The 12,266-nt window shown below is 53.1% G+C and overlaps 1 protein-coding gene across 1 annotated transcript in view; it reads right to left on the minus strand.

Moving 5' to 3' along the window:
• The window catches only part of KIFC3 (kinesin family member C3), a 32,300-nt gene extending 20,275 nt beyond the window's left edge, over window positions 1-12,025 (minus strand). The window contains 4 exon segments of the mRNA XM_006172149.3: window positions 3,860-3,934; window positions 3,936-4,084; window positions 7,031-7,169; window positions 11,877-12,025. Coding sequence (XP_006172211.1) covers window positions 3,860-3,934; window positions 3,936-4,084; window positions 7,031-7,049 — 243 coding nt within the window. The 5' untranslated portion in view covers window positions 7,050-7,169; window positions 11,877-12,025.
• Window positions 12,026-12,266: the final 241 nt, after the last annotated feature.

Consider the following 12,266-nt stretch of genomic DNA (forward strand, 5'->3'; position numbering starts at 1 on the left):
ACTTTTTTTTTTTTTTTTTAATGGTAAAAGGAAAAAAAAAGGCTAAACAACACACATTTGAGGGCAAATATAGTTTTCCAGTCTGTGGTTTCTGAGGGCAATTTTTAAAGTTCCTATCTTTTTTTTTTTTTTCCTCGAGGTGCAGAATCAACTCAGGAACCTTGAGGCCATGGCTAAGGATGGCCACAAGAAGAAGGGGGAGCTCAAAGCTATCAGGACAAGGCGAGGGGCTATTGTGCCAATGTCAGGGAGGATCGTCCTGAGCCATAGACTTTCTTGGGTACCAGACCAAGACCAGTGGGTCAGCTGGGTGCCCAAGGACTGCAGATCTTTGACCCTAGTGCTCCCAGTAAACACACATGGCCCATCTGACACATGGCCACAAAGAAGCCTGAAAAAACTCCAGCAGTCCCTACAAGTCTAGGCTTCTGGCAAAATAGGGCAGAGGTTTCATAAGATCACTTTGACTCTCCCCAACCAGGAAGTAGGTACTATCATTACTCCCATTTTTTTGATAGATTTGCTAGAGGGCATGTATACTTACTGGAAAGAGAGAAACACAGAGACAGACACAGAGAAAGAGAGGGAAACTGAGAAAGTACCCTGAGACGGCCATGTTGAAGTCCCTTCTCCTCCATTTCTCCTTTGAGGATTTGGGCACACACATGCACCTGGTGTGTTTTTCAAGCTGCTAGGTCCTAGACTCGAAGTATGTACTCAGCTATGTGGGATCCAGCCACCTTAACCACCATGGCACCCTCACTGACCCTCACTACTCCCATTTTACAGGAAGAAAAACCAAGGTTCTAAGAGGTTAAGCCTTGCCTAAGTAACTTGCTTGAGGTCACATGACCACTAAGCCATGGACCTAGGATTAGAACTTGGGTCTGATGGAGCCTTGCAGAGCCCTTATTCTTAACCACTCGGCTCCATGGTCTTCCAGGAGCAGCAATGTGACAGAGCAGCCACAGTCAGAAGGTGAATCTGGACTACGTTAGGAAGAAGTCACCATGAAAGTGAGGCAGGGTGTTCCCCACCCGCCCCATGGTAGGTTTTCCTTAGAGAAACCATGTTCAGAATATCAAAGCCAGAGTCTGTGTCAAACTGCCATGAAGCTGACAGCCAAGAGCACGCAGGAGCACGCACAGGTACCTAACCGTCTACCCTCCCTTTTTCCATCCACTCCCACCATGGATCCACCCAATAATCACAAGGCAACATTTATGAGCCCCAGGTGGGAGGCTGGGAGATGAAGGCTCGGAGAGGAAATGGCCTCCTACAGCTGCATAGGTAGCCAGTGACACAGCCAGACTAGAATCCTGCCCCCAGACTCCTGATCCAGCTGCTCCCCGCGATGATGGTGGTGGTAGCGGCAACCCCAGTTCTCCCTGGAGAGCATCTCATCCAGGTACTGTCATTACTGTTGTTACGTCCACTTTACAGATGAGGAAGTTGAGGGGCAGAGTGGCAATGAACCAGCCAAGGTCACATAGCTAACGAGGAGTGTCAAGTTGGTTTGAACCCAGCTCAAGGCTCACATGCTTGACCACGTCTTCACAGCGTGGAGCCCTCTAGAGAGCAGCTCAGAGACCTGGAGCTCAGAGGAATCCCCTGAGAAAGTTCCAGAAAAGATCTGGCAGCCAAAAAGTTCAAGGACAAAACTTGAGCAAAGACCAGGGGCTATTCTGAATGCTGAAATCATCCTAGGAGTTAGATGGGCTGAGGGGCTCTCTGAAATGAGGCTGGAGATCTGGGCCTAACAATACTGAAAAGGCTGGGATGTTTCACCCTCAACTTCCCTTCTTAAAAATGTATGTAGATTTGTGAAACAAAGGAAAATGTGTTTTACATTTTTTGTTTAAAGTTTTAAGAGGCTGGGGCCAGGTGGCTTGCTTTCTCTCTCTCTGGTGAACACATGTGCACTATAGCAAATTTAAAAATAATAATAATAACAATAATAATAATAATAAATACAATTAAACAAATCATTCTTTAAAAAGATAGTCTTAAGAGGCTACATGTTTTGATTTTGAAATGTTCAGAAAAGGTGAATCTATGTAAACAGCAGACTGGCGTGCTCTCACAAGAAAAGTGTCAGTTCAGACACTTTGGGGGTGATGAAAATGTTGACAGCTTAGACAGTGGTGATGGGTACCTCACCATCCTAATATATTTACAACCATGGAACTGTGCACCTCAAAGGGATGAATTTTATGGTGTGTGAGTTATGTCTCAATAAAGCTCTTGAGAAAAAACCTTGTTTGCAAAATAAAGTGCCTGGACAGCCCACACTGCAGAAGGCCAGGAAAGGCCGAGCTGCTGCTAAGTTCAGGCCACACATGTGCCCTGCGGGCTGGGCCCAGACCAGTCCCTGGTGCAGCATCTGCAGCCACACTCCTGCTGCCACAGGCCCTTTGCACTGGCTGTTCCCTCAGGTCAGAATGCACTTCCCTCTGCTCTGTGCCAGATCTCAGCTCTAGCACTGCCTTCTCAGGGAGGCTGTCTCTGTCTTCTACAATGACAGAGTCAAAGCCCCCTTATACATGCTCTCGTGGCCACTCATACAAGCCCTGCATGTGCCTCTCCTGCAGAGCCCTTGTCACTCTCCCCACATGATGTGCACACATGGAGCAAATGGGTAGAGTCACCACAAGGGCAAGAGCTTGCCTGTCACCTGGGTGTCTCCAGCTGCTGCCTCAGTGTCCGGTACAAAGAGTGCAAACACGTGGGCAAGGCAGGCAGGCACACGGCAGGCCACAAGGAGACAGAGCTGGCCATGGCGAGCCCTCAGTTAGAGGGCGGGCAGGCCAGAGACAGGGAAGCAATGGGGTGAGTGGATAATAGGGAGCCACGAGTACCAGGATGCCTCCAAGAGGCCCATCCCATTCAGCAAGTGCAGGTGGGCAGGACAAGGTCCTCAAGAAGAGGCTGCCTTTATAGGCTGGAAGAAATGCCACATCTAGAAAATGCCAAGACTCTGCTGTCCCCTGGGACTGTGAACAAATGACAGCACCAGCAACGACACACCAAGCAGATGGCCCACAGGTCGGGCTAAACTCTTTGGAGCTCATAAGACAGAGAAGGGACCTCACCAGGGCAAGGCTGTCTACAGAGCACATTGGGTCCAGAGCTCAGGGACATGATGGCCGACGCAGAACACCCAGGGCACCAGAAGCATGTGGGGATGATGTGTCAGACAGGGATGGGGACCTTGGGGAAGTGAAAGGGGCTCAGACCCAGCCACGCTGAAGATGGAAGTGAGGTGCTGAGGCCAGGAAAGGGGCCTGGGACCTGCATGGAGAGGGGAAGGAGAAGAGAGTGGAGCAGCCTCACACACAGCTGAGGCCAGTGGCCAGTCAATGATGGAGCCCACTCTCCCTGGCTTCTAGAGCCTCTCCTAGACAGACAGACAGACACAGACACACACACACACACACACACACACACACACACACACACACACCAGCTCTGCCTTTCACAAGAAATCAAGCTCTCACTTCCTACCATCCTCCTGTGGGGTGGCCCACAGCAGGGGGTTCTCAGGCTGCCCAGCCCACAGAAGATGGGTGGGCTCAGCACAAGACTCAGGGCAGGAGGCCCCCTGCACCTTCCTGTTCCACTCGTAGGTACATCCCTTCCTAGAGGCATAGGTCCCGGCCCCTGTAACTGGGGGAAGAGGTGCTCTGGGATGGGAGGCCCAGCCTCTGATCCTTGCTACCTCACCTTGTAGCATTTTCCTGAGCCAGGAGATCCTGTCTGCTTTATTAGTGGCCTAGGGTGACCAGGTGCCTCGGGTAATGTCCTTCAGTCTGCTCCACAACAGGCAGTGGCCTCTGTCTCTCCCAGCCTCCCCAGGTACCTGGTTCTGCAGCTGGGTGGATGTGGCTTGCTGGTCACTGTCGCGGAGGGCCAGCCTCTCCCGTAGGATGGCCAGGCCTCTCCCGTAGGATGGCCAGCTCCTCCTGGAGCTGGGCTTTCTCCTCCTGGAGCTGGGCCATGGCCTCCACCATCCTATGCACCACGGGGGCCGCACTTGGCGGCCCTGACAGGCTCGAGCACCTCCCGCTGCCAAAGAGCCGCCCACCTACGAGCAAAGTAGCGGCTGATGAGCAGGGCAGCAGAGGGCCCACGCTGGTGGGGGACAGGGACCCGCATGGCAGGGCAGAGCATCAGGATGGGATGGGGTGGAGGAACTGGACCAGGGCTGGGCCTGGCAGCTGTTCAGATTGGCCAGGGGCCTCCAGGGCCCATCAGAGAGAGCCACCTCAGCCAGCAGCTTTTGGGTGATGGAACTGCCTGGAGCAAGACTTAAGAAAGCATCGTACACTGAATACTCCCCTCCCTTCTTGTGTCCTAGGTCTGCTGGGCTCCCCCACTCCACAGCCAGCCTGCAAGGAACTGTGGCTTCTCACCCCCAACACATATTCTTGGAAGAACATGATTTCTTTAAACCTTGAACACTGAAGAGGGCCAGCAGATGGTGTGGAGATAATGGCAGCTGCATACCCCATGGCCAACTGCATGGTTTGAATCCCTACCGGCAGCTAGAAAAACATGCCAGATGCATGTGCGTGCATGCTCAAAATCCTAAGAGGAGCATGGAGGAGAAGGGATAGAGGTGTGGTCATCCCACCAGAGGGTGATTTCTCACTTTCCTTCTCTCTCTGCCTCTGACTCCAGTGAGTCCACGCACGCTACAGCAGAAGTGTTTTATTTATTTATTTATTTTAAAAGAGCAAAGAGAGGAAAGGGGCTCCCCAGTCTGCCCCTGCAGAAAGTGGCCGCTTGTGTACAGCGCGGTGCAGAGGGACAGCCAGACCAGAACACAGAGCCATACCAGCACATGGGCAGGACTAGCCAGGCCAGCTCCAAGGCTGCCATCTGCTCTCACCTTGGGGAAACAGCACAGAGACCATGCAGGCACAGGGTGGCAGATACTGGGCTGGGGAGTGCCTCGGCCTAAGTCTTCCTCCTCACTCCACCTCCCACTGTCCTGTCACCAGGAGTGCAGGAGTGGGAGAGAAACAGACAGACGGACAAAGGCACAGAATTGGGGCCTGTGACCCGCCAGTGGGGCCTGGGCTGCTTGTCACAGTTTGCTTCCAGGGCACCATGATCAGCCCATCTGCAGAGGGGGAGCTTGCTAGGTGCTCAGGGGGGCAGCCTGGAGCAGAGGAGACAGCGAGGGCAGGGACATGTGCCTCCTTCCCTCAGGCAGTCCGCGTGGGGCCTGGCCAAGTGTCCAAGAGCGAAGAGTGCAGAGGGGACACCTGCTGCCCAGAGAGCCCCCACCTCCCCACCTTGGAGACCCAGGGCTCCTGGGCTTTCCTGGATTCGCAGCCTGGTGTAGGCTGGACTGGGAGAGGCCTGCGGGTAGGCGGGGACATCTCGGCCCTGCCCCGAGAGACACACACACACTTGCACGCCCACATGCACTCTTCCCTTCTTCCCTTCCACCCTCCCAACCCCTCTGGGCAGGGCAGTCTCTGGCTGGCTGGTGACCCTGGCTGTGTGGCCCGCACGTGACACAGCATGCATATCACACAGAGCTGGCTGGAACTCTGCAATCTGTTCTAGAGAGAGGGAGGTCCGACGGATGCTTCCAGGCCTGCACACGGGGCTGGTCCAGCAGCATGTGACCACATGGCCCTCAGCCCCAGGCAGACTGCTGTGCTGTGGTAGGGAAGGCACTGGACCTCGTGCCGGGTCTAAAAGGCCACCGAGAGGTATTGCTGTTACCGCTGGACCACAGCACTGGAAAGACACATCCGTGAGCCCTTGTCACCAGGAAGGTTGCTCATATTGCGGAGGCTCTGAAGCCCGGAGGGTCCCACCCCCAGTGGGGCTCACCCTGACCTGAGCACGGTGTATGTACCAGTTCCAGGAAGCTGACAGGGCTAGGACAGCACTTGGGGGCGGGGTGGGGACAAAGGGACAAGAGAACAGAAAAGAAAGATCTCGGAGAAGCTAAGGGAGGCCTGAGGAAGAGGGAGGCCAAAGTGAGATTGAAGGGGCACATGAGCATGAGGACAAGGGATGGAACAGGGCCCTTGTGCAGATAAGGCTGCACCACTCAGCAGGAGAGAAGCTGAGGGGCACTGGCCCTCACGGGGACTCGGGACGTGGAGGCTGCGGATTCGGCCCTGGGCCCGGGCACAGTCAGTTCTCACTCCTCTCTGGGCTTGGCCTTCTTTCCACGGTACCTTGGCTCCCAAGGAAGAAGCCCACCCAATGAGCTGGAAGGCACCCTCTTCCAAAGCCTGTCTGGCTGCCCCTCCCAGCCAGACCCCAACCCCCACTGCCGAGCACAGGTGTCCCTGGGCCAGACAGGCACACGGCTCTGGTACAGCCTCAGAGAAGGGAGTGGCTCCTTCCACCACACGGCAAGTTCAGACACACAGATTAACCTTTTGGCGACAATGGAAGGAGAGAAATGGAAAGACCAGCTCCGTTTTCCTCATACTCTTGGCCTTCCCTAGGGTTCCTGGAGGATGCTCAATCGAGGGGCTCAGGGTTACTGTGGGGGAAGCCCAGCCTGAATGTGAGACCACAGAGGGCCAGGAGACTCTTCCAGACAATCTCTCGGCCTCGCCCAAGACAGTAGAATCAAAGCCCTGTTCTAGGAGCCTCTGGACCCAAGAGCCCACTCTGCAGGGAGGAAGCCAGGCCTCTCTCTGCAGGTGGTGGCGTCTGGGAGGCTGCCACCTGCGCCCTGCTTTTGACATGGAGCTGGGAAAGACAAAAAACAGGGAAATTCAACCCAGCCCACACTCGCCAAGGCCTCTTATCGCTGGGTGAGGCCCTGGTGGCACTAGGAAGAGGGTGGTGTGGGAGAAGGAGGTGACAGACACATCCCTGTCCCCAAATCCAAATCCAGGAGAGGCAGGCTGGGGTGGCCGGGTTCTGTGTCAGGCAGGGCCACCTCCAGCAAAGGAAGATGGGGTGTGGGTACAGCTTAGACTGCACAGGAGCCACCCCTCCTGCACTAGCTGAGCTGGGCGTTCCGGGTCGGTGGGCAAACCTCCTTTACCTGTTTTCTCTACATTCATGGCACCACCAGCGTCCTGGGCCTCCCGGTCCTGCCTGGGGGCCGGCGCCTGCCTCTTCAGGAGCTTCTCTTCTTTGGTCCCCTGACTCTTGCTCTTGCACCCCTTGTCCTGCAGGGCCTGCTGCCAAGACACAACCAGAATCCTCACGTGAAGGGACTGCCCTGGAGAGGGTCCCCCTCAACCCTGAGGATGGTACATCCCTGCAGCTGGAGAGGACCAGTCCATCACTGTGTGTACAGGGACCACAAAAGGCTGGAAGATGACTTGCCCAGACCCATAGCAAGACAGTGGTGGTACATCCTCCTGGCCACCTCAGCTGCTGGTCCTGCACCAGCCAGGAAGTTCCCAAGCACTGCAAGTCTTCACGTGAAGCTCACTCAGCCATCCCCACAGGCTCTGCAGGGTGCAAGTCCCCAACACCTGCCCACTTTGGGCCCACAAGCCCCATCATTCACAGGTAACGATCCAGCCCACCACACTCACGTCAATCACAGGGCAACACCCCCCAGGATGTCAGCTGCCCCCACCCTCAGGCACACAGTCCCCACCCCAGGATGGCCAAAAAGGCTGCACACACCCATCTGAGCAGGGAAGGGCCGTGGCTCTGCCTTCTTCACTCTCCTACCGCCAGCCCCGACGTGGCTGCCCAGGGGCTGCAGGACCTCTCTTGGCTCAGGAGGAATAGGGGCAAAGAGGTCCAAGGTGGAGCTAGCCAGTGACCAGACAGGAAGAGAGAGAGGAGAGGCAGAAGGAGGAGTTTCATCCTGAGAATCACCGGCAGCTCAAGCAGAAAGAAAGACGTCCAGGTAAGCAGCAAAACCACATGCAAAGCATGATGCCGTTTGATGACAATATAACAGAAGAGGCACAGAAAAAAGCCTAGAGAAATATACAGACAGAGGCTCCCTCTGGGAGGCTGGAGTGATGGTGCTGTGGCCAAGAGGAGAAAAAGCATGGTTTGAACTTTCTGGAAATGAAAAGAAACTTCACAACCAAGAGGCTATGGGAAGAGGCAAAAGGAAGTGGCCTCATATTCTACTTTGAACTTTTCTGGCAGTTGCGTTTTTAGCCTTCTACAGTGTTTTGTTTTGTTTTGTTTTGTTGACACTAAGAGAGCTTATCTGGGAAGAGAGAAGGCAGGCAAGTTTTTGTGTGTGTTTATGCTCTCTGTAGTCCAAAAAAAAAAGACGAATGTTATGTTCTTAAAAATGATCAGTCTAGGGACCAGTAGTTAGCGTAATGGCTATGTTGCTGGACTCCCATGTAGTCGACCGCAGTTCGCGTCCCAGACCTGCTGGCTTAAAACTCATGCTGGGCGCATGTGCATGCGTGCCCAAGATCCCAAGAGGAGAATGGAGGAGAAGGGATTGCGGCATGATCATCCCCCCCCGGGGGGTGATTTCTCGCTTTCTGTCTCTTTGTCTCTGTCTGTCTGGTGAGCGCACGTGCCCTATAGCAAAAACTTCTCCAAAAACAGAAAGATTAGTCTAGGGACCAGCAGTTAGCGTAATGGCTATGTTGCTAGACTCCCATGTAGTCGAACGCAGTTTGAGTCCTGGACCTGGTGGTTTAAACTCACACATGTGCATGCATGCCCAAGATCTTGAGAAGAGAATAGAGGAGAAGGGACTGCAGTGTGGCCATCCCCCCGGGGGTGATTTCTCACTTTCTGTCTCTGTCTCTCTCTGTCTTTCTGGTGAGCACATGTGCCCTATAGCAAAAACCTCTCAAAAAAAAAAAAAAAAAGTCAGTCTAGGGGCCAGCAGGTGGCATAGTGGTTAAGGCACTGGATCCCACATGGCCAAACCCGTGGTTCAAGTTCTAGACCCAGCAGCTTGAAAAAACACGCCAGGTGCATGTGCATGTGTGTCCAAAATCACTAGAGAAGAATGGAAGGGGTTATGGCATGCCATCCCCCCAGGGGGTGCTTTTTCACTTTCTCTCTCTCTCTTGCTCTCTGTCTCTTTCTCTGGTCAGTACATGTGCCCTATAGTGAAAAAAAAAAAAAAAAAAGGCTATCTTGAGTGGGCAAAGCCTACCTGTGAAGCCCAGCTCTGCCTCAAGCAGGCTCTGTGACTGTGGGCAGGTTAATTACCTTCACTGAAGCTGCATCTTCTTCATTCTTAAAATAATGATGCTAACAGCTCCACCTCTCAGAGCTGGCGGGAAGAGTAACTGAGCTAACTGGAGCAGAACACCGGAAGCTGTCTGGCAGCAGGTAAGAGCTGGCTACAAGGTCACCATGATCATGACAGTATTTCTGAAATCTTCTCGGTTTTACTTTGATAATTAGTACACCAATAGATGTGCGAAGGGAACAGCGACATGGGCAGGCCCATTTGTTCAATGCCCTCCTCACTCCCAGCTCTTGTCCCACTTTCTAATTCACAAGGGAGGGTGACCACATCTCTTGTATTTATAAAAATTCCCGCCAATTTGATCTTGTCCCCACCCTTTGACCAAAATGCCACAACATCGTGAGCAGGCGTGTCAGCGGCGGTGGCAACGGCAGCAGCTGGAAGTTTCCGTTTGCTGACCAGAGCAAAGGTTACACTATTTCTAGCTTGTCGGCCAAGCCACGGGAAGGACAGGCAGGCCCCCTGGGGGTTGGGAGTTTCAGGTTTGAACTGCCAGACAAGAGGCGGGGTTCACTAAGCTCACTGGGTCCCCTCACTGTACTCGGGACCCACTTTGGCCCCACCTCCACATATGGAAGCACTTACAGGTGTAATAGAGCATCATGGGGACCCAGAGGACATGAGCGTGGAAGCCTTTCAGAGATTCTCAGGAGATTTGCTGACCCCAGGACTCAGCTGCAACCACAACCCAACACCCCATAATCAAAACTCAAGCACAGAGTCACCACCCAGCTTGAGGCTGCGGGTTTCTGACCACTGCCTTCCAATTTAACTGCTCGAGTCGGAGCACGGACGGCTTCTCTGGTTTCTTTAACTGTTCTCTCACCAGACCTTACAGATCAAAGAATGACCCTTCGGTTTGCTTTTCAAATGAACCACATTGGAAGGGCTGAGAAACACCAGGAAACATAAGCTTGTCCCCTGAGGCAGCCTAGAGCACGGGGCCCAGTTTCAGATCAGGGGTTCGGGACCCAGGTGGCCCCAGACTTTCTTCTGCACTAATACGGATGTTCTGTGTACTTCCCACACTTCGGCCTGCCCACCATTTGCACACATTCCTTCTGTGCAAAACTAGCTTCCAGAAAAGGCCGGATCTGTGCGTGTGGACATCTGGACAGGATGAGGGACTGGAGGCTGGTCCCGTGCACAGCCTTTCTTGGGGGGAGGGCCTTGACAACACCCCCACATAATGCTTGTACTTCATCGTTTGCCACCATGTTTACGGCCCTTGCCTGGATTATAGTCATACACTGCTGATCACAGAGTTCATCTCCGATACCCCTGCTGGATGATCTCATTCATTCCTCTTTTTCATTGCATCCCTACACCTAGCCAGCAATGGCACCCAGTAAGCACTTCATTCCTATCTGAGGAATGAATGCATGAAATAAAATCAGGCGGTGCGGGGGCTGCCTTGAAAATACGCAAAGATGCAGCTGCGTGAATACACAGGTATTTGTTTAAGAGCTCACTGTGGGCCAGCAGGTAGAGTGGTGTTTAAGGTGCTGGACTCCCACGTGGCCAACTTTAGTTCAAGTCCCGGACCTGGCAGCCTGAAAGTCATGCCAGGTGCATGTGCACACATTCTCCAAATCCCAAGAGAATGGAGAAGAAGGGCCTGCGGTGTGGCCATCTACCCTGGGTGGTGATTTCTCACTTTCCCTCTTACTGTCTGTCTCTGTCTCGCTCCAGCGAGCACATATATCCTATGGCAAAACAAAAACAAAAACAAATGAACAAAACCTTAAAAAAAAAAAAAAAGAGCTCACTGCAACCAGAGGAATTCAGAGGATCAGTAAGGTAATCATTTATGATAAACCCTTACGTGGAATATTATGCAGCCGTTTAAAATAATGAGGTGTTATTTTAAACCGGCAAGCAGAAAGAGATCCACAAGACTTACTGTTGCGGGAAAGAGCCAGTCACAGAATAACATGTACAAGTAAATAATAAAAAACATATAAATAGAATGAAGTGTATAGGAAAGATAAATGAATTAACTGCAAATACATAATAGTAGACTTCTCAAAGACAGAAGACTGCATGCGTTCTGTTTCTAAGGACTGCATCTCTGCCCTGTGTGAATTCACGGTTCAGGTCCCAGCTCACTGCAAGACCAGCAGCTAATTACTTAACCTCTCTGAGCCTCTGTGGCCTCATCTATAAAACTCTACAGATAAAACAGTCGCTGTGTTCTGAGACTACTATAAAGATGTGTAAGACATACATAAGGCCTGGCGCAAAATCGGTGTTCAGTAAAGAGTAGCCATGATCACCATGAGTACTGCTGTCAGTACGGATCATTTCTACAGTCAAACGTGCATATTTATGCAAAACTTGTCTTTTAAAAGACCCTCGGTAATAACTGCAGGGGAAAACTAGATTTGGAATCTCACTTCACACAAGGAAATACAAGACGCGTATGCCCGAGTGGGAATGAACAGCTACCCCAAACCTGCCTGCATCCCCAGGACCTTCTCTGGGCTCTGCTCATCTCAGCAAAGGCCCACTCTAACACCTGAGCCAGGGTGTGGCTGAGACACCCCTGTCACTTCCTGTGAGATTTCCCCCGAGATAACTTATTAAGGCGAACTTCTTCGTCCATGCTTGCTCATGGTGGATGCTCCTCCGTGAGGAGCTTGGCGAAGAGGCATAAGGCAGGCCCCATCACTGAAGGCCCAACACTTACCTGCACGGACAGGTAGAGCCGGTGTGGGCTCCCAGAGCCAGCCCAGTCCACGCTGAGGGCTCTGCACTGAGCTAGGGATGGGCGAGCTGTACTACGGCCACCGGAGTCCTCGTCACCACCGGCTGGGCTGTCTTTTCCACGCCCTGTCCCGAGACAGAGAGACAAGTGAGACCCTCAGACCACTGGCAGAAGACAAGTGGTTGTAGACCAGTGGTCAGGGCCATGCTGAGCTCAGCTTTCACATTCCTGGCTGGCCCAGGTGTGACCAGGAGGGACACCGCTCTGTCACCCTCCTGACCTGCCTAGAAGGGGCTATGCTCCTTCCGGGTCAAAAGCTGTCCCGAGATTCTATTCCAGAAGGTGTCCCTGCCGGAGCCCTTTCTCCCCGCA

Source organism: Tupaia chinensis, unplaced genomic scaffold, assembly GCF_000334495.1.
Source record: "Tupaia chinensis unplaced genomic scaffold, TupChi_1.0 Scaffold000235_1, whole genome shotgun sequence".
NCBI classification, from domain to species: Eukaryota; Metazoa; Chordata; class Mammalia; order Scandentia; family Tupaiidae; genus Tupaia; species Tupaia belangeri.